The 23,135-nt window shown below is 39.3% G+C and overlaps 1 protein-coding gene across 8 annotated transcripts in view; it reads right to left on the bottom strand.

The window, feature by feature from the left end:
• PLD5 (phospholipase D family member 5) overlaps positions 1-23,135 on the bottom strand; it is a 175,347-nt gene that overhangs the window by 19,444 nt on the left and 132,768 nt on the right. For all 8 annotated transcript variants that reach the window (XM_065835115.2, XM_071806226.1, XM_071806222.1 and 5 more), the window contains one exon: positions 18,199-18,326. In XM_065835115.2, the coding sequence (XP_065691187.2) occupies positions 18,199-18,326 (128 nt within the window). The remainder of the gene's footprint in view (positions 1-18,198; positions 18,327-23,135) is intronic.

Here is a 23,135-nt window from a genome sequence, read left to right as displayed (position 1 = left end):
AACTCTCCAACATGCTCATCCTTTGAGACCAAAAAATCCCCACTGGTTTCACTGTCTTAGATGAGCTCTCCACAGACACATGGAGTAGTTTCTGGTAGCAGTGTATCTTTTTGTAAAGCTTGTGGGAACTCCGAACCCCACACTAACGTTATCTCAGAGCTTGTTCCTGCACAATTCTCCATGAGAACCACTCTGCAGGAGTGGGCAGAGGGAGGGAAGAGAAGGGTAGAATTGAACCTTCAACTCTCTTTCTGTGGTGGGTGAGAGGAATCTCAATACTCCAATGAAAAAGAAACTTGTTGGGTGACATCATCCTCAATTCCCTGAGTTGGAAATACCACATACATGGGATAGACAACACTCTACAATCTGATTCCCAAGCATTTACTGAATAGTTGCAATCACAGGAATATTACCTAATATTCCTGCTCCCTAAATCAAAATATTTCTGCAAGCTTCTTTAGTTCAGAAAAACTATGGAATTCTTCCATTAGCCTGCACAACCTGAAATTTGTGGAGAGCTAGAAAGTACAGAGTACCTACTGCACTGCAGCCTTTCATTTGTGGTGAAGCCAGTAAATTCATTTTGATGTTAAATATAAATTATTCCAAGCTCTGCCCAACATCATAGTCAAACAGTCTCCTTGGAATAATATCTTTGTTTTTTTTCCCTGCGTACTGAGCATCTTTGAGGACACTCCTGTATTCACTTCTAAGCTGTCCCTGTACTTTATCCACTCTTTGTCTCCAAACATTTTTAACTATACATTACCACTGTTTTCACTGTGTGCTGCCAATACTGCTCTCTTAATTGCCAGGCATGCCATTGCAAAGGACTTACTAATAGTATTCCGTTACATGTATCTGCATAATGTGGTTTAATCAGCTTTTCATGGCTGTTAGTTGATTCTGACATAATTATGTGGTTACAGATTTCCTTTCGTTTATCATGTCCATTATTACTATTCCCCTTTATCCCTTCCTTTGAAAGTAGAGATAAAATGGTGTCCTCACAACACAACAGAAGCTGCCAGGATTGTGTTGCGTGAGCATCTCTCCTTGGGGCAGGAGTGCTTGCGGTGTGTCCTCTCCCCATCTGTGAGTTTAAGGATTGCCCTTGTGTCCAAATGCTTCCTCATGTACAGGGAGAGGGAGGAAGCTGGGAGCACTAATGTGGTTTTTGTTTGTTTGTTGTTTTGTTTTAAGTGCAGTTTTTATGGATCACCGCCTCGCCTGACTGTAAAATGAAGCATTAGCCCTGCCTGCCCACCAGCCTCTCCTCACCAACAGAGGTGCAGAGTGACCAGCCCATTTTGCACAGGACCTTCCCCCTCCCCTGGGCGCAGGTGCTGCAGGGCCGAGGTGCTGCCCCAGCCCAGGCCCAGCTGCTCGCCCCCTCCCAGCAATTACGTGGCAGACTGGAGTGAACCATTTCAAGACCTGAATTTGCAGCACAGTCATGAACCCAGCCTTCCCACAGTGCTGCATCATGCAGGTGGCTTCTCTGGAGGGAGGCAAGCACTGATCAAAGCTTTTCCTGCCTCTGAAGCCACGATAAGAGCTCTGCCTAATGTGGATTCCCTGGTACATGATACAGGCTGGGTTCCCCCTTTCCCTCTCTGGGAAAACACAGTTATCCTCTTTACCCAGCTCCCTGTTTTCATTAAGCTTTTATGAACTTTAAATTCACCTGAACCTGGAAAGTAAATTCAAAATAATCAGAAGATGGCAGACAGAAACTCCGATGCTTTCTGTGCAGACCTCATTTTCTTAGGAAACCAGGTTCAATGTCAGTCTGTCACCTCATAACCATCTTGGTTTATGTACAACATCACCTTGAAATGAAACAGACACAAACAGTGGATGTTCCTATGCAGTAAACCCCCAGCCATCTCATTTCTTGTAGAACAGCCCCACAGGTTTGGAGACCAAAAAAATACTGTTTCAGAAGTGTCTTCCACACTGAGCCTATTTTTACTCCCTTACTCTGAGGTGAGGAGAGACTGCTCTTTTTCCAATTAATCACAAAGCCTGTCATCCTGAAGGCATTACAGAGAGTGGGCAGCAAGGATGTGGTAGTGACAGATTTAGTGTGAAGTGCTATATCATCTAGATAAGGGAAAAGACTTTCTCTTCAGTTTGAGAGCTGCTGTTATTACAGACTTTTTTTTTTTTTTCCATAGTCTCAGAGGAGAAGCAGAAAAAAAACATTTATATTGGAAGAATCAAAATCTGAGTGTTGGTCCCTGATTTACAGTGAGGGAAACCTGTGGCTAAGCATCACATGAGGTATCTGTTAAGGTAAAACACTTCAGGGCAAGAGGTCTTACAGAAAAGGGAAGGATTTCTTCATCCTGAGTTTTATAAGCAACTCACACAGTAACGAAAATATCACTGAAAAATTAAAGCGAAGATCTCAAGAAATCAAAACCCTCATAAAATGAAGGAAGAGAAATCTGAGATGAAAGTGAGGAATCACAGATTTGTTTGCCTCAAAATGAAACTGAAATACTTGGATGTTAAAAGTGTCAGAGTTGCTTGTGAGTGACATCTTCAGAGTATGTGCTGGGGGCTCGGGACAGGAATGGTTTTCTGGTCAGAGAATTTTGTGTCCTCTCACAAGCAGGTTTCTTTCTTTCTTCATTAAAAGCCACCACAAATGCTCTTTCTGTGCAGAGCAACTACCAATGGCTAAACAAGACTCAAGAAACAGTGGATTATACCTACAACGATAAAAGCAACCAAACAAACCAACCCCCCAACAGACAACAAACCAAACACAAACACTGCACATGGGGAAAGATCCTAAGCAATACAGGGTGTGGACCCATAACTGTAAGCTTCATAAATTGAGAAACAGTGTTAGCAAGACATTTCAAATACACGTGGATGATGGGTTGGCAGGGTGTACCATGTGTCCTTATCCTGCACTGTGCAGACTAGACAGTGCATTTTATCTTTACCTTGAGCTACAGCCTAAGAGACTACCCCACTGTGTACGCAAGATACTAGCTGACCTACATAAGAGTGGCACAATCTGGTTCACAGCTTGCAATATTTGAATTGTGGCAAACGTAGTAGGAGGCTTGAGAAAACTCCTTGTTAATGTCTTTTAAAATTTTTTAACTGCTCACTCTCAATCCTGATCCTGCAAGCGACAGGCAGCTCCCTCTCCTCCAGCATGAACTGCCACTTGCCCAAAAACTCTGGCCACCGGCAGGTACAGGGCATCCATTGCCTGTGCTAGAGAAGCTCTGGATTAACTACAGGCAGTTTGTTGCACACTAGTAGACTTTTTATATCAAGGACTGTGTGTACATCTGCCATTTGCCTGTGTCTTAAAAATATATTTAAATTATCCTTTTGAGCCTGTACTTTTTTTAATAACCAATTCCCAAACGAATGACTATGCCAAACAAGAATCACAACAGGGTGGAGTCACTGAGTAACAAAAAGCATGCTATCCTGATAAATCAATTACCACGGCGTAAAAGGACCTAAGATTTTCAATATCTTCTAAAGAAGAATAATACACAATATATTAATTACCACCATACAGCTGACCACGGATATTTACAGGGCTAAACTCATCATGTTCTAATAAAATGTGCTCTAACTATTTGGTCAGCCTGCACCGCACACATACGGTTCTTTTTCACTTGGTTATCAGTTTTACCTAACCTCCACTGCAAATCTCCCTTACAGCTCTTCTCTCACAGAACCTTTGTAGATATTAGAGTCCGGCAAAACAGCAAAAACGTGTACCTCAGCTAACATTTCACTGGAAATTGCCACCTACCCTTGTGCATCCTCAGCCAAAATACTCCCTCCATGCTTGGCTAGTAACACAGTACAGAGGCTGCTCAGCTTTGTTATGTTAACAGTAATGCAGTGAAACCCAAATCCAGCACAGTCCTGCTTGTGCTCCAAGTTCCACTTTTTCCTTCCGTGTTGGTAAAGAACATGGGACCTATGCTACTGTTGGGAAATACTAAATAGAGAAGATTAATACAGATGGTAAAGCACTGTATTCTCAGGAAGCTAGCAAAACTCTGTCTGATTTAAACTGAGAGTGAATAAATGCAAAATTAACATATTTAGTTGTCAGAAATTATCTAGGACACAATAAATGTTCTTACCAGTATTCCCTGTTATTTTGAACACCACAAACTGCTTCTGAACATAACTTAGAGAATTCAAATAGATTAAATGTTGAGATTAACTGTTACAATGAAACTATTGTTCCTTTTTTCTATAGGCACTTTTATTGAATAAATGGTATTTCAAAATTCCTAGATTTAACTCTTAACCATTCTCCAGCGAATCACTTTGTGAGTCTTGCACATGGATATCTATTGTGCCTGACCTATGTCCCACAGTTGTGTGGATTTTGTTTTGCTGTCATCTGAGGAAAAGGTTAATTTTCTATCATCTTGGTTTTAAGTGATTTGAAAATCATCAGCAGGCAGAGCAAGAAAAAATGTTCCTCCCACCTGACATGAGAATGCAGTCTCAACTTGAGCTGGGAACTCAATTCCATCATTGAAAATGGAAAACTGTCATTCAGGTCACTGTGATGTAAATAAATCTGAGTGTGTGACCAGGAAGGTGCTGCATTCGATAGAGAGCACACCCGGCATTGGCACCAAATGTCAGTATAGAGCTGTGACCTGCTCTCACTAAAAGAAAGGAAGGGACGTAGTGGACTGAGTGTACGCCACTGGAACTGATAAAGTACATTGCAGTTGTTAGCCACTAGCAGTCCACTGGCCTTTAATTCTCACCTTTAGAAAGCAGATTGTATAGATTTTGGTCTGTGATTCCTGCTGAATAAGAATCCTAGGGAAGTTACAACTTCATACATTATTTTTACTTTTATTACCTAATGGCAAAAAGCTGCCACAATTAGGTAGTGGAAATATTTAAGGAGCTGATAACTGTTGTGTCTCATTCCTTTTTCTGCTGGTCCACACGTAAAGAACACAAAACTGTACAGTAATGGTCTACTAATTTCCACTTCTCCTTAAATTCAGTAGATAGTCCCACCATTATTTTGCATAGTACCCTGATCTTAAGAAAAACATGCCGAAAAAAACCCACATTCAACATTTAGTTTTTGCTGATAGGTACTGCCACCGAGGTGGTGAAGGAAGCCAGACACCTATGCAGAAGGGGGTCTTGCTTTAAAATGCTGTGGTTTAAAAAGGGCTTTGTGGGGAAGATGTAGCAGTGTATCTTCAAAGCAGAAAACCAGAAATCCCCCGTGTCCTTGTCACGTTAGAAAACAACCCCGTCACAAGTTTTCTTTTTCAGCCATGTGCTCTATTGATATGGAAAACTCAGCAAAAATCATTCTGTTTGTACAAACAATACAATACAATGTGTGTAAACCACGGACCACTCTGTGATGATGTTCATGAGGAACCTAATACAGCACTGAGTGTACAAGTTTGGGGTTTCTTGCTGCTGTAGATGAAGCTTACTAGCAAACCGAGCCTGACACATTGCTACTTGTTAGAGCAAGCCAGGAGGCAGAACTGAATCAGTTAAAAATTCCTTGCTATACAGTCTATCAGCATAATTAATATCACTTGGCATAATCACAGCCTAATTTATCATTTTCAAATGACTTTTCAGTTTACAGTTTCATTACCTCCTCAAGGCAAGCACAAGTGTCTCTTTAGGGGAAGAGCAAACTTGGAACTGCAAGAAACCATTTTTACAGGAGCATGTTTGATTTATTTCTTGTTTTACTGCAGGAAATCTAATTAATGTGAATTCTAATCTGATTCTGTTTCTCTTTTGAAACATAGTTTTTGTTCCTTATATCAAAGGAAAGTGCAGTCTGGGAAGAGAAAGACCACATTGTGCTGGCCTCCATCTTGCTGCTGGCAAGCTGCATCACATTTCAGTGCTGGTGTCATTCACATGACATTAAACAATTCACTCCCTCAGTGGAACCATTAAAAAGTTAAAAGGTGAAGTGAAAGATCCTGCTAATTTCTGAAAAGGCCGGGACTCTCCTTTGCCACGCTGCCTCTTTCCATCTTCTCTGCATCAGAACTTGTCCTGTCAGCCCTTACCCTGCACCCCCCTCACACAGCTGAAAATCACAGCACGACCTCTTAGTATTTGTTCTCATCCTACATGATGCTGCAAGGGGCAGCCTCTGTACCTCTTCTGCTGTACAATGCAAAGAGGAGTGCAAAGGACTGACCTTAGAATAAAGGCAATATTCATGTCTAAACATTTCTCTCGAAGTGTACAGTTCCTCTGGGGCTTTCAGATTCATGGGCTTCAGGGAAATCCAACAGCACATAGTTGACTAATTGGATGCATTATTTATAAAGTTACTGACACACAGTGAATTTTCCTTTTGCAAACCAAATAGAGACTGATTGCAGGCATGTCATGGACACAAACTGGGACCCTGATATTGCATATAAATTATTGCTGTAACTGTTGAGCCTTGCCAGACTACCTGATCAGAATTTGAAACTTCTTCTCTTGATGTAAACAGATGGCCAAAGGCTCTAATCAATCTTTGACTAAACCTTGATTAAATTCACTGTACAGGACCTTGAGGTAAGCTAGGAAGCCAAGTAGTTTGGATAGGTAAGGTTATTTAGTCAAAGAGTACACCCGCAGCCCCAGGACAATGGCTAGCCTATATGAAAATCTGTTTCAGAAATCAGTATTTGCTGTTTGTCCTGTTCTTCTGAGTAGCCACCCTAGTTATTTGTGGGGTTTCCGGCTGCTTCAACTTTGAAGCGATGTCTCCTGTAAAGATATGGTCCTAGTATATGCTCCTAGGAAGAAAACTTGGAATTAAATTAATACATCATATTCATGCCTCCTGACCCTAACAGTCAAACCAGGAACACATTGACTCGTGCTTCCTTAATTCCCCTTTCTGCTAAAGCATTCAGTTGCACCCACATGTAAAGGTCATTTGAGTCATGTGAAAAGCCTCTTTATACTTGGTGAAGTAGTGGATTCAGCTGAGATGTCAGCTGGCTGCTACTACATGAACAGATAGTAATAATGCATGCTATAGCTATATCATTATAAGAAAGAGGAATATTCATCTGTTTATCGCATAATGGCGTGACCTAGGTGTTTTCTCCTACCTCAAATCACAGTAGATGCTGCCTCTGTGTATATTTAAAAAAAAAGGTATTTCTCAATAATGTGTGACACCCCTTGTCCAAGAAACAGAAGTGTTGTGTGACAAAGCTGTCAGAGATTTAATACGCTGATAGAAGTCAGCATAGCTCTCATGCAAGTTAACACTGAACAGAATGAAGAGGAAAAGGCACATAAAACAAGTGTGAGACAACTTTAAGGATTGATGCCATTTCCATCTACAATATTCGGTAATAATCATTTTAACTTCATAGGAAAAGGAAAGAAATACCTGAAAAGATACCTGAAAACATGTTATTCAAATTCAGCAACAATACTATCTTCCAGTCTTAAAACTAGAAGACAAAGTTTATTTCTCACAATTTCTGTTTAAACTGAGTTCTCCGTTATGGTACATACAGAGTTGAAGGTAATAAAAAGTAAGTCACCAAGATGACAGAAGATATTTTTGATGCATGACCTTAAAAAGCAGAACATACATCATGAAACTATAGTATATATTAATGGTGTATATATATGGCATATGTAGGTTCTGTACCTATGCAGCAGATCTACATACAAAATTACACGCTACCCAATCACAGAAACCTACTGTACCATTACATTTGAAAGAAATGGATAATAAGCCATTTTATTGACTACAAAGATCTGTCTAACCCATAGGGAAATTCTCATGACTTCTGCGATTTGCTGAAGATAGAGCTCACATTTCTCTGCACATGTGCTGCCTCCCTCAAACAATGATTAATAGTTTGCCACTGAGCAGTTCCATGCAAACATCAGTGATTTCACTGTTTGGATGACTGTCGTTTACTTAACAAAGTTAAAAAAGGTGACTGCGTGATGACTTCTAAACTGGGTCTTGATGGTTATGACGACAATATCAAAATCTGAAAAGGTTTAGCAATGCCATTAATTCTGCACATTCACATGGAAGGAATGCTTTGTCAGAATCTGTTTTGTTCTGCTTGATGACTTATGGATATAGAAAGATGAGAGTTTATACTGAACTGCAGAACCATTATTCTTTTTTGTAGAATGACTGAAATTATTGTCCTTCCCTGCCCCGACTCATGGAGATTTTTGGCACTATATTTCAGCCTGATTTACTGCGTGCCTTTTTCACAGGAGAATACTAAATCCAGTTTTCCATGAAATTATTTCACTGTTAAAGTGGAAGGTGACTGGGCTGCTGCATTTGGGAACCTTTTGGAGTTCAGGCAGTTCTAAACGAAGATATTTATCTACAAGGGAACGTTCATCTATGCAATACCAAAGTGTGTGTGCATGGGTGGAACCACATATTGGGAATACACTTTCATGATTATGCTAATGTTGTTATTTTAATTATTTAGTTGAACAAGACTGATGTGATGGGGTACGCTAATAACTAAATCCTTCTGAGAGGAATCTGCCTCCATTCATTAACATCACTGACCAAGATTAGTTGCCAGCAAGTTCTTGTGGGAGATGACAAAATGACTGTAGTGCATTAGCCGTCCCTCAGAGATTCAGCTGGGTTTTAATGAACAAGTTCTCTTTCAGCACAACATAAATCACATTTTTTGGAAAGTGGTGGGTTTACCACCCTTCTTACATCCATATAAATTTACTGATTATTTGAGACTGTACCAGCAGCTGTTGAGTCAGATGCTTGAACCCTTGGATCACAGTGTATGGCCTGCATTGTTATATAGGACAAACAAAATGACTGAAAAAGGCCACACCAGGCTTAAGAACTCTGACTCTGCAGGCATGTTTACCATTCAGCTGCTGAGCTCCAGCAGCAGCTTTCCATGGGCCAGCTCTGGTGCAGAAGGGTAACACAAGCTCTTTTGCCCTGTCCATGCAATCTGGCTTGGACTTGAGAACAACAGTGTGCAGGACAGAAAAGTGTAAACAGGTCAAGTTCCACTGCCCCTACTTTGTGCAGGCTGTCTGCAAGCCAGCTCCGGTGAAGGAATCATAAAACCACTCCAGTGCAGCACCTGCACTGATACACATGGCTGCCTCAGAACATCTTACTATTTCAGGGTTTCTTGATGAACACAACACAAATGAAACTGCTGGGCTTATACTTGTAAATTCGATTGGTTGCAGGATATATGCATTAAAATCAAGCCCTTGTGCTTTACTGATTACTGCAGACAGGGCCTACAGTGGTGTGCCCAGAAACTGAAATCATTCTCACCACTGTGACCAATGCTGCCCCTTTATTTTTTTTATTTTTTTTTTTTTTTAAGGAAAGGCAAGGCAACTGCTTGGTGTGCTATTTGTGATGCAGTTTCTGGGAGATTTTTCCAAACAGTTTTTGCAAATTTTGATAGCTGGATATTCTATAATTTTGCTCTGCAGTTTTATTATTTATTGATTTACAATTTATTATTGATTACCCCAATGGCAGGTAAACCTGTTCTACAGAACTTTCACAGCAAAAAAACATGTTGAGAAGAAAATAGTTCTGTAATTTCAGAGGTTAGAGACAGAGTAATGAGCACACTCCTACAGTCAACAGAAATGAAATTAAAATACGCAGCAAGCTGTATTTTGCCCTCTCTTACACTAAATATTAATACAAACACGTAATGCAGATGACACACGTGAGAATGAAGCACAGCAGTGGGAGAAGTATGACTAACAGCAACAGCTTCCTAGCACATTGCAGCTGGGGATCAGCTCTGCATCTAGAGAAACTGGCCAAGCTGGGGAGGCACAAGAAGGGTGTTTGGCTCCAAGTGCAAGGTGAATACACAGCCCCATGCTGTTCCCAATCACTAGATCACAAAAACAGAAGTCTGCAGGACGAACCAAGAGCACTACCAGGCAGTGGAGACCTACATGCAAAACACAAGCAGAGCAGCCACATTGCCTGTGTTTCTATCCAGCTTTAACCAGCGCTCTGTGAGCAGTGCTCAGCAATGTGAGCAAGAGACAAACAGTCCATCTGCTTCACTGAGTTTTCTTTGTAAATACTGGGTGGTCAGCTAATAAATTTCAAGCAGAGTAAGCCAAATGGGCAATGCTGACTCTTCTGATTTACTGGATGTACCAGAGAAAATGTTGCCTGTCTCAGTTAAAGAATAAAACAAAACATCAGACTTCAAAAAATACACCATGATAAATGCATGCTGTTGAGTTCTGCACATTTCTAAGAGCAACGTATCTCCCGCCACTGCCACCACCACCACAATAAAAAGAGAAAAAAAGAAAATAAAAGCTGCTAGGTTGGAGATAGGTAACAGTCATCAAAATGTTCTAGATTTGGTCAAAGGTGAAGACACTAGCCAAAAGTGAAAATAATAAATATATTTTCAGCTTGCCTTCTGAAGGTCAAGCTGTAACAGCATCACAGCAGAATTTTGACAATTCAACTAGCCTTTTAAAACACAAAACAAGGTATTTAATTGTCAATACAGCTCTGTAATATATATTTAGACCTGTTTTCTTCACATCTTGACTCGTCCACCTATGCTTGAAGATCCTGATTGCACTTTCACGTTATCTTTACAACATTAGCTAGTTCTGGAAATAATCCCATTGCAATAAATCAGATTAGCAGCATGAGTTTTTTTAATGATTAGATCACATGTGTAACAATACATCAAAACTTTTTAGAAGCAGGTATTATCTAATATAATAGAGATTATTTAACACAGAAATACAAATTTAGATATAATATACTGGTATTATGTTGCATGTACTTTCAGTCTAACATTTACCCATCTGAGCTTGATTGAACCTCAATGGATGACGAAGTTGAAAGAGCCTTTTTTCGTGTTAGAGGACATTTGAGACTGTGCTCAATTTACTAATAGTGTTATGATACTGAGCACTGCTGGGACAGGAAGAAAATTAAGCAAATTATTAGCAGAAGATGGCAAGGATTGGTAGCAGTCAGAAGTGCACATCGGGGACATAACCGTAGTTCATATTAGAGAACATCATTATATCAAATGGAAACTCTCAATATAACTTCTGTTTGAGTGAAAAGATGTAATTCCACTAACTGCCATACAAAGTATCTTATCTCAAAAGGACCAGATGCACCATTACATAACTTCAAGAGACTCATTTAGATAAAAGTTCAAAAAAATGACTGACTGATTACAGTGTGCTTTTTGCTCTATGCAGTTCTGTAAAGATAGGATGCAACTGTCATTAACAGAAATTGCAAATGTGCAGATCCTGTCTCAGTGATCAGTTTGGAGAGCGGGCTCCATGATAGCAAGGTCTTGGGGAAGCTGGAAACAAATGAGATCATAATGTTGTATTTTAAGGCATGCAGTATTTAATACGTATTGTTTTCATGAGAGGACGATTTTGATTACACAAATAAATAGAAACTGTTCTTTTCAAGGATATACTTTGAAGAAACGATCATTCCCATTTCCCCAAGAGAGACATAGGTACGCTTTACGTGATAATAAAAAAGTAGTCCATAGAGGGTTTCTCACTGTCTTCACACACTGTCACACGTCTTACCTTCTCTGGTACTTTGGCCCTCCCATATATTTGTTTAACATCCTGGATTCATCAAGTAAAAACCCCAGATAAAACAGGTAATTGTTTCCAATCCTATAAACAGTGTTGAGACAGTTTATCTAATTTTCTGATTACCTTAAATTATGTAGATACAATCAGCAGTTTCTAAGAACAAGAGAGTAAGAGCAGGATGGAGAGGAAACTGCCTGAAAAGGAAATACTGTTGTTTAGTAGTCCTGTCAGATACCCGACTGCCACATGAGACACTTTACAAGTGCTCCAAGTCACTGCTGAGTGTCAGCAGGAACAAATCATTGATCCCTTGCAACAGAGATGATTAGATAAACTTCTACTGTTCAAAACATTGCTTAGACTCATTTCATGAAAGAAGCAAGGTCAAAATATTCTACCTATAAGACCAAGGTTTATTTACCAAGAATTAACAATTCATAAATAAACAAATAGATGAAGACATCAGGTATCAGTTTTCCAGTCGTTCTTTGGATGGATTTTTAAGGTGAATAGAAATCAATGTCTTTCTGAAGTCTTATTTTATATTGGTGAAACAAATCACACAAGGAATCCAACAGAGACATAAAATATCTTGGAAAATGAGAACAAATTCACATGGTAATTTTTTTGTCCTATAAAAGGTATGTTTTACAGCCTGATTGTTTTCTTGCCTATAAAAAATTAAATGTTAGAGCCATTCAGCTTAAACCATACTGAATATAAAACAATCGGAAGAAAGAACAATCCAGAAAACATACTGACTTAAGAGACAACTTACAAAGAAAAATCCTCTGCTAGCCATTTTTACATAGCTGAGAGAGAAAATCATGGCTTTTTCTTGACATCAGCTGGGGTAGCACTTTTGCAGATACTACTTTTAAGATGTCACAGGCAAGACAGAGTAACTGACTATTGGATTTTGGGGTTTGTTTAAGAACCAACAAGATGAGAGCTTTTGCAGCTACTTGATTGCCTTTCACACATTCCATCCAGACCTTCCATCCCTGCAGGGAGGTGACTGCTGGCAGGGGATGCTCAGGTAGAAGTTTGGGTCCATCCCTGCTGCGTGACTGCTCATCATCGCCCATCTCAGGCATCACCAGCCAGCACCCCTGGTGCATTCCCTGGCTTCCATCTCCTCACAGCTCCCTGATATCCAGGATCTCCCCCACTTCCAGGATCTTTCCTCCAGTCACGAACTTCACGTTCTTCTGATTGGGTCTCCTTCTTTTTTCCAAGATCACTTCTTTCTGGCACCCCAAGACTCACTTTTCCCTCAATCTAATCAGTTTCTGTACATAAGCACAAGGGGTGAGCAGCCCCCTAACTTGTAGTTCTGTCTCATGTCTCTTCAGTAGGTGGAGGAATCTGGACATGCCACTTTCATTTAGCCCAGGTGTTTACAATTAGACTCCACCAAATACAGGGAGCAAGTTGCTTGAGACTTTGAACATTCCAATTTGGATGTTAACCCCCAGACATACACCCAACTATCTGCTACCTGTTAGTATTCATTGTTTAAGCTTTTTTTTTTTTTTCCTACAAGAGTAGTTAGTATTAGCCTGATTCCACTGCAAAGAAGACAATGGGATTAATTCTATTATCAACAATTTTCAGTAATAGAATTTTCAAATGGCTGGTTATTTGATGCACATAAATATATTTTTCTGAAGTGGTTCAACTAATCCACTACAGTTGCTTGCCCACTGGATTCAATTATTCATGTTGTGAACAGAACTTTTCAAAAAATGTTAGCATGAACAGCTCCAGAAGTGTTTCTTGTGCTGATTAAAGGTTCTGTCTCTATTATAAACCTCATGCTCTTTAATAGAATTAAGGAGCTAAATGCATTTTCAGACTTTGCTGGAACAAAAGAAATACATGACACTTTTTGTTATGGATTATAACAGTTTTTAGATAACCAATTTCTTTTATTTAAGTACATTAATAAGAAACTAGAAAATAGAATACAGCACCATGGCCACCTCAATGGTTATTAGATCAAACCACAGGCAAAAAATTAATCAGTATACCTACCTACTTTCAGGCATGTCGCAGTGAAGCCTTTTTTTCAGCTAAACATTTTAACACAGATGCACATATTTTGATGAATAGAAACAGACTTCCACATGTTGTTATCATAAATCTATACTTAAGTAGGTTGCACAGCTATGACCCAAAGATATTGCTTGGCTTGTTCAATGGTTACAAGACCGACTTCTTAGTATATGAAAACCTGTAAACTCTGTAGAAATACTTTACCAAATGCATCCATTACCAAATGCACATCAGTGATAAAGGAGGAGGACGCTGTGTAGTTGATCACATAGATCTCTTATATGAACTAAAAAGTTCAAATTGTGATTTGAAATGTTATCTTTATGATTTTCCTCTTCTTGTACCCTCCCTAAATAGTATTTTGAAGGTAGAATGGCAACACAAAGGAGACCATCTTTCCAGAAGTCTTTCATCAAGCTGGTAAACATGAAAGACTTGTTTATACAGTTTTTACAGTTTTATCAGTTTACAAAAATGTACCAGAAAGAAACTAGACTGGTAGAAACATTATCTCACTGCTAAAATTTTACACAGTTTACTACATGTAAGTCAGTGGTACCTGTCTAAGAAAATGGTAAAACCCCTGGCTGTTTATAGCGCAGAATTTTCAATGGGTTATGTAAGTGGAAAATATTTGTCTTATATTGCTAACAACAGAAGAAGATACACCCCTGACACAAAACCTAAACCTTTTCAAAGAAAATATCAAAATATTTCATATGAATGAAAAAACACCTGATTTTTGTAAAATACTGTTGTGTTTTTTTTTCAGGGAGTCTAAGAAGTATTTCTCATTTGCTTGCGGGGTTTGATTTCAGGCCGAAGCAGATAACTGGGATAGATTATTTCAGTCAAAATTATTAGACTTTTAGAAAACTCGCAACCTGAGACATAGTTTTACTTGAAAAGTAATGAAAAAACTTAGCAATAGGCTGTGCTGTCAGCCTTGGCCATAATTTCTAAGCTGAGACTCTGGCAAGTATTAAAACTTTGACAGAGAAGGCACAAAGATATATGCAACTTTAACGTTTATTACCTAAGTAATATATGCAGCATATGAAAATCTCTTATTGATGCAGAAAAATTACTTTTAAAGAAAATACTAGTATTATTTCTTGTCAGAGCTGGCAAGTCAAGAAAATGGCAACAAAACTCATTAAGCCTCATATGAGACTGATTTCTAGTGTCCACCTTATAAACGGAGAGAAAAATACTCCACAAAGATTATAAAAACAAAGCAGACACCTTTGGACATGCAAGTCCTGATGTCATTTTCTAAGGAGCTGTTGAAAGTTAAATTCCTATTTCAGCTTTAGACTTAGGCTCCCAAGAGAAGAATGATGCTAACAGACTTTTTTTTTTTTAATCCCCCACAAATTGACAAAATAGCAATAAAATCCAGTTATATCTACCACAGTAACCTTGACCAAATATTCTCTTGGGTGCTGAGCTGTCATATGATAAATGCTCTGTACTGCTGTGTCACAGAGCATTTTTACATTTTTAGTCCCCTTGCGAGCAAGAGGTAGGAAGGCTCTGGGACTATAGCCCAGGGTGAAATACTGTAGAGATCCACTGCATGTCTAGTGCACCTGCCACACCTGCAAAGCAGGTAGGTGCTCCTGTATGAATCATGCAGCGTACTGGCCTGAATGTATGCAAAGGTTCTGTGCAGAGGAAGCAATAAAGAATGTAGAACACAGAGGTGAAAAGATCTGACAACCATGCACAGTTAAATTCTTAAGCTTTTCATTGCATCTTAGATATTATTAGATGTGAAACTGCATGCACTTACAATCTACACTGGAACTGTGCTGCTTAATGAGACATTGACAGCTACAAGGTGACTGACTCATACTGGATGTTTTGTTTGAGTGAGAAGACAACTGCTCTGCTTGATAGACCAAGGCACCATATGTTTCTAGAATAGCAGAGACCTATGTTATCCTGTGATTTGCTGTCAAGGTGTAGTAATACTCGCCAAAGTGGTTTGCTGATTCAATTACCACAGTTCGGTTATTCTAAAATTCACATGAGCTTTCAAAGAGACCATATGTGGCTAATCAGCAGCCCAGTCTGACTTTTTACAGTCCTTTCCCTGCAGGTAAACCAGGAGGTAACAGGTAATGTGCAGTGACATCTGCAGGGAGTTCTGTGCGTCCCACCACGAAGCTGCAGAAGCCCTGCCTGGCTACTGTAGGCAGTGTAAGGGCTCATGGCTGGTCAAGCCTGGCACTATCCGCTCCGCTATTTCCCAGTTAAACTCAGTCTTTACTCACTTAGGCTGCTTTGAGAGAAGAGGGACCTGATCCCTCTTTGCAGCTACACCTCTGACAATGATGACCCATGGGAGATATGTTTTCCCAGTGAGAGCTCGGCTCACCATGGGTTTTAAAATTAAGTCCTGTGTGTGTGCAAAGCATTTTCCTTGAGGAAAGCACTCAGAATGAAATTACGGAGTTCTGTGCTTACTTTGCCTCTTACGTGAAGTTCAAGACAGATTATTATTTTAGGACTGCATTTCAGATCTCTTTCACACTTGCCCTGATTTATTAACCTGTAATTCTGGGGTAAGGGAACTGAATACTCATATCTGATGTCAATGGGAGCCAAGCATCTAATTTTCTTAGGTTCTACTGAAACCACAGCATACATTTCTCAACTAATTGAAAGCAGATTTTCTTTAACTGCAATCCAGAGAGATTTCTTTTCGCTCTGTACAAATACTCTTCTGGGCTTCATCTTGTCACTACATATAAAAATACACTGTTATATGACAATAAGACGAAAAAAGTCTCCAAATTCAAGCAGAAAAGAGAGTGATAAAATTAACAGTGAGGAATCACATTTGAAACGCTGGCCCACAAAGAACTTGGAGTTTAACGTGGGTATGTTGAAAGACTTAAGGTTTACCTCAATATGAGAAGAACAAACCTGTATAGAATTTCAGCATCTGTGACAAAGGTCATAAAAACAATCATTAAAATATTTTCAACTAATCTGTGGTAGATGTGCTCCTTTTCTTCACATTTATTATTTTCACTGGTACTCAAAACTCCAATTAGAAGAGGTTTCAAAACTAAAATTCAGCATAAACTGTTTATAAGCTAAACAGTTCTTGAAGAGCCATTTTATTTATGATATACGAACAGTTTGGCTCATGAGGTACAGGCAATGTATATACTTCAAATGTCTAAACTGTCCAAAAGCCCAAACTATACATTCTTACATTGACTGAAAATACAACATCCTCTTGGCCAAGACTACCTCTGGTTTCCTAAAAACATCCTTTTATCTACATTTTCCAGATTTCTTTGTAAATATTCAAAAAGTTACCTTTGAAATAAATTAATACACATAGGAACAGCAAAAATACATTTACGCCACCTTTCTTTACTATAATGACTGATTTGTTTTCATCTGGACCTTCAGCCTCTTAGCTCGAAACAAAGCTTAAAAACTTCAGCACAACCAACACAACCCATCCAACCTTCTTCACAAAACCATTAGAACCTACGTTTAAATTTTTCATGTGTTTCTGAAATTTTGCTCATATACTCAGAAAGTAAGTTTTCTTACTGCAACTAATAACTACCTAGGATTGCTTCTTTTCCTTCCTCTGTTGAGCATTGCAGTTACTGAGATCTAAAAACACAGGTTTCACATCCAAAATATGACCAACAGCAGCCTCACACAGTCAGTGGTATGTAGCAAAAATGAACATTACAGCCTTTAATAATCCTGAAACTCTTACAAAAAGAAAAAAAAAGCTACAGATACCTCCAAGAAGAAAATAAACTGCATTACGGATTAATTACTTCTTCAAAATGGTCATAGACTGTAGAGTCCTTAGCATCGGTTGTTGGCAGAGGCCTTAGTGTACATCTTTCAACTCTCTTGTTTATGAGGAATCAAAATATGGAATTCTCTCTAATAAGTACAACCTTCAATAATCTTATGCTGTTTGATTTTCTATACTCGTAAATCTCTTCCTTCCCAGAGGTGGTGGGTATTTCAGAATAATACCCACTCATTAGTTTGCAAGTATTCCCAAATTTTGCTTTTCCTTATTTAAATGGCACATGAGAAGGACTAGGTCACACACATGACATTACCAGGGAGCTTCCATTGAAGTTTGTTTTCCAACTGGTTTGTTCACTTTTATTTTTTTTAAAAAAAGTAAACCAGAAGCTGCAATCTTCAAACAACAAAATAATCACAGAAATCAACAAAGGCTGTCATATTATTTTAATTTAACCCAAAGCATAACTGCTGAGGATAGCTATTCCAAGGAAAAGAAGTAAAATTTATAGTAATATTCTTTTGCCAACACAGAAGAGTCATCAAAACTGTGGCAACACAGTTTTTAACGCTGCCACTTCTGCCAACAAACTGTCAGAAAAAGAATGCTATCCACCTCCACTTGCTGGCCTCAAAACATTACTTATTCTCTTCATTATACCCTCAAAGGGTATAGGATTAGTTTTTCAATTAAATTACCTGTCCCAATGATCTCCAGTCTAGGCTGGCACTTCCAATGTACACGTGCTGTTTATCAACAATCCAGAAAGATGATTGAAGCCGACCTTCATTATATGCTGACATGTTCATATACAATACTTCGGCACCTAGAGAATTAAGGATAAAATAATAAATAGCATTTTTTAAAATAATTTACATTTGTAAAATAGAAACAATTTCACATTTCAGAGCCTCAGCTTCCAAAACTAGTGAGGGATGTAATTAGTCACACCATTAAGGTTTAAAATAAGGATAAACAACATTACTGTCCCATTGTTTAAGACCTTAATTAACATATATTCCAGAAAAGGAGGTATAGGGAACATTCTCGTGCATTATTCCATTAACTTAATTTTCTTCCATTTTAGAATTAAATATTTGCTATTTTTTTCCAGCACTGTGTATTCCTAAAACCAGTTTAATTTTAAAGCTCTTTTCTGTAAATCAAACCTGCTGCATATTATAGTAATGACCTTTAAAATACAAACCCAATTACAACCCCTCACTGAAAAGCAGACTGTTCCTGGGCAATGCTTCGGAGCAGGTGGCCTGTGGTGGGCTGTCGCATGGAACAGGCCCTGACAAGAGGAATATGGATGGAGAGTTAAGGAGTCAGGAGGTAAGTAAAGGCATAAAGTATGTTGAAACTGCTTTTAATCCTGCTAATCTGTGCCATTAAACTAACTTTGAATTGCACAGTTTTAATAAAGATTATAGGCCACTGAAATAAAAAAACCTACTTGTTGGGTAAAAGCACGCTGGCTAAACCACATCGGTAGGAAAGTCTGAATTGGCCCCATCAGTATGTCTGCAGGACTATATCCAGAATATACTTAATATCAGGTGAGTTTAGGGGATTTCTCCCATCATGTTTGTTCTTTCAGTACTCCAGTGTTTGGAAGATTAGGTGATTAATCAGAATTAATCATTGCTGAAGGTAATTTAAAGTAACTCACTCATCTTCACATTTTAGTCATGACAGTAACCGGGGAAGAGAAGTGACAGTAAACGGCAGCCTGGAGGGCAGTAACGGTACCAGCCATCACCCATTAAACAGTCATGGGATCTTCGGTACCATCAATTCCAGTCATGGCTGGGTATGAGTCACCACTTCAAAAGAATTCCAGGATACCTAGAGAACTAAAATGTATTTCTTTTCATCTAGTTGCCTATTTCTGATCTTCTAAGAAACACTTGACTTGCAATTTTAAGGAACAGTTTCCAGTGCTAAATATTTCTTTCTTATTATGAAAATTGTCATTCTTGCTTGAATGAGTGATTCTAGAATTTCAGACATCAAGGAAAGAAGAAAAATCAGGTAAAGTGACATTTTTCATAAAGCATCAAACATGCAACATAGAATTTTGAGCAAGTGACAGAACTTTATCCATTGTAAAATTATATTTGCTGCAACCCAGTTACTTTTTCGTTTTTTTTTTCTACCTATCACCCATCCACATTCATCTATGCTTAGAAACAAAGCTGTTTTCCAGTATTCCTTGGAACATGTTGCTCCTGACTCTCAATCCACACATTAATGAGCAGAACTCTGCTAATTAATTAGATCATGTGTGAAATGGAAAAGAAATCAGAAAACACTATAGCAGGTGTTCCATGGTTTAAATTGTTTTCTGATGAATAAACAAAACAAAAGCAACTCCTTCTACTAGCTAAGGAAAACAATTCTGTAAGGTGCTAGACTTCTAGCAGCTTATCTGAAAGCTGTGTTTAAAATAAAGTTTAATATAGCACTTTGCCTTATTTGTATTTTCTTTCCATACATCCAAACTGCAACATTAAAAAGCAGTATGAATTTAACACCCACAGCACACCTACATAAAACATGTTATCAATGAAATATTAGGATTTTTGTACAGGAAAGGTAAAACAGTTGGAAGCAACAATGATCTTCCTTTCTTCATAACTAAAAGCCTAAAATAAATACAGTTTTAAAACATTTTTGAAATATCCAGTGCTGAAGACAAAAATGCTGATTACCAAAGTTAAAATAGGAGACTATTTCACCAGTAATACTAACATTAAAAATAGCAGATATAGTAACTTCACACAAAATTCAAAAGTTGTAAAACGCCAGGATTTGTGGGCAGTTTAGACATCGGTATAAGCAGTGGGATGGGACCATCATGCTATATTATAGGCTTCAGTTACCAAAGCAGCACACGGTACGGGAGAAAGTGGAATCACACATAGTATTAAAATCAAAACCTGGAACCCAATCTCTTTTTCTTCTGGAAAAAGCCAACTCATAAAGCTGAGGAAAGAGTATCTCCAAGTTAATTAAAGAAAAGTCATGTGTTGGAAGCAGCAGCTGCTGTGCAGCCTATTAATGTTCCCTTAGCTTTTGATGAAAGGAAACATGCATCAGTATTGATAATTGCCTCTGCTCTAGAAGCCCTAGAGGTGTTTTGTTAAAATAAGCTTATCAAGGCTTCAGCACAATCCATCATCCCCAGTGTGGTCCAGGTCCCACGAGGAAATTAAATTGGACTGATCAATATGTGAAGCTATAACAGAACTCTTTATCATGCTGCCATCTAAATTACACAAAGCTGCAGGTTTATCAAGTTCAACCAGAAAGCACAATTTGTAGGTTTGATTGCTAATACAGATGCTAGACACTTAAAAAATAAATCTAATGATTTTGTTTCACGAAAGATTAAACTGCAGGGTGAGGTCTTGCAGAAAACCAGCGCTGCCACTTAAAATTCAAGTTGATTTGCCTGTCCCATAAAACTGTGCCTTCTAAATGTTGGGCCAGCTTCCCCTCTTTCTGCAGGAAAAAAGACCACTGTACGGATCAAAACAAAAGAAATCCATTTGCAAAAGAAATCAAATTCCTGAAGTAATCCCAAAGCAGAAGGGTGGCACAAGCAAGTACCATTTATAATTTCTAGCCTTGCAACCTCCTTTTCGGTCTAGCTGCATGCTCCCTGGCACTCCCCTAACAATGTCATGAAGGCCACAGGGCAAGCTTGACTACAAGAACAGGAGCCTAAGGCTAGGACCTATTCTATTCGCTTGAGTCAAAATGCACTGAGCAGCTAGTTGAAGACTCTGCAGATATACATGCTAGCGTGAAAAAGTGTGGGTCATCAAGAAGTGCACCTTGGCGCAGCCATGTTACCGTACATGCTAGCTGCGGATTTTACTGCTGCTCAAGCAAGGTCACCAGACAGCTACACAAACTGGAAGACTGAAGAACATGGCAGACTGCAGGAGGCCGGGGCTCACAAGATAGCCACTTGGCTTCCATATCAGGTTTATGCAACAATCCGGAGAAGGTGCACCAGGAGGCTTTGCATCCAATGCCTGTGAGCAGTCCAGACTATTAACAGGTTGTCTTGGTACAAGAGTAATGTCATCGAGGCAAATCACCTCTCTGGTGGATACAGTAAACCTTTTTTGGTAAAGAAGACCCAGACAGAACAACTGTTGAGCTATTATCACAGCTGCTTGAAAGCAAACATGCAAGTTCTGCCTACAACAGCTTTCAACAGTGCCAGTTACAGGCTAAACTCACTCTGGAGTTAGCAAACATAACGCCCAAGCTGCATTTGCTTGTACCGCGGCTAAAATTGGCCTTCTGTCTTCACAACTTTCTTACTTTAACTATAGTGTTTTTAAAACCAGAGAGGAAGAAAAACGGGAAAGGGGAAGGACTTAAGGATTGAAAGCAGAGCCAGACAGAGATATCTGGGAGGTTGCAGCAACTGTGATGGATGATTCAGAACAGGCAGGGCAAGGATGAGAAAGCCACCAAGAGCCCTGACTTCATTAGCGCAAACTGCAGGAACAGTGCTGCAGCAGCAAAGAGAGTGGAGAGAAATGGAGATGGATGATCTGATGGTACATGTTGGGACTGTGCTTCATGCAGAGCCCTAGGAGAAAGGTTTGTGGAGCCAGAAATGGAAGAATTGTAAAGGTAGAAGAGATGAACAGCGGCTTTCCCCATTTTGGGAAAACAGAGCTTGTCAAGCGCAAACTGCAGAGGCACAGCAGGCAGTGGAAAAGGAAGTGCATTGGGGCAGGAGTAGCTGCACAGAGCTGTTGGTAGGATGGTGGAGTGGGAGGTTGTAGAGTGATTTCAAAGCAGAAGGGACAGCAGGATACAAAGAAGCACTAGTATATGAAATGGGTTTGGCCAGCAAAGGCACACTGCTTAGGTGGCTGTTGTATCTTTCTGTGATCCGGTGAACCTGATAAAAGCTCGTGCACCACATCCAATCCACTGTGCATCTTCCAGCCACTATTCCTCATGTCATCAACAAGCTGGCTTATGGTAGGAATAGCTGCCCTCCTCTGCTTATCCCATTCTTGCCTTCCCTTCATTTATCATCATGTCCATATCCTTTACCCACAGCACTGGTTTTCACCCTCTCCAAATTCCATGTATTCCCAAGCAAATACTCAAAGCAATGAGACCTTTAAAAAGGAGTCTGAGAATGTGAGCTGTGGCCTCTCTGTTTCAGCCCACTGCAAACCGTCACTTGGCACACAAAGACACACATTTTGATCTATACCTTTTGGAGGGTGGCCTCAAGCCAGAGTAAAGAGCAGACTTAGCTATCCCATGAACCCCAGGGCTCACAAGCACATGTACCCTTGAACACAGCTGGTGCTGGAGCAGCCTGCACAGCACCCTGCACAGCCTCACAGGGAGGTCACCACAGGGGTGGGAAGCAGCATGTGCGGTACTCGCCATCATGTCCCAGACCTCCTGCATTCTTTCAGCTAAACTGGGTTTTCAGATCAGTGTAGATGCAGTTAATCACCATGTACTAACTCAGAAAGATCATCAAAAGATCCTTTATTACTGTTAGGTCTCAAACTTACTTTTTAAAATGCGAATTGCTCATTAGGATATGCATGTGTACACATATAGGTATATAAAGTTA

The sequence above is a fragment of the Patagioenas fasciata genome, chromosome 3 (assembly GCF_037038585.1).
Source record: "Patagioenas fasciata isolate bPatFas1 chromosome 3, bPatFas1.hap1, whole genome shotgun sequence".
NCBI lineage: Eukaryota > Metazoa > Chordata > Aves > Columbiformes > Columbidae > Patagioenas > Patagioenas fasciata.
The sequence above is the reverse complement of the archived record's forward strand: the minus strand, read 5'-3'. Positions and strand labels throughout refer to the sequence as shown.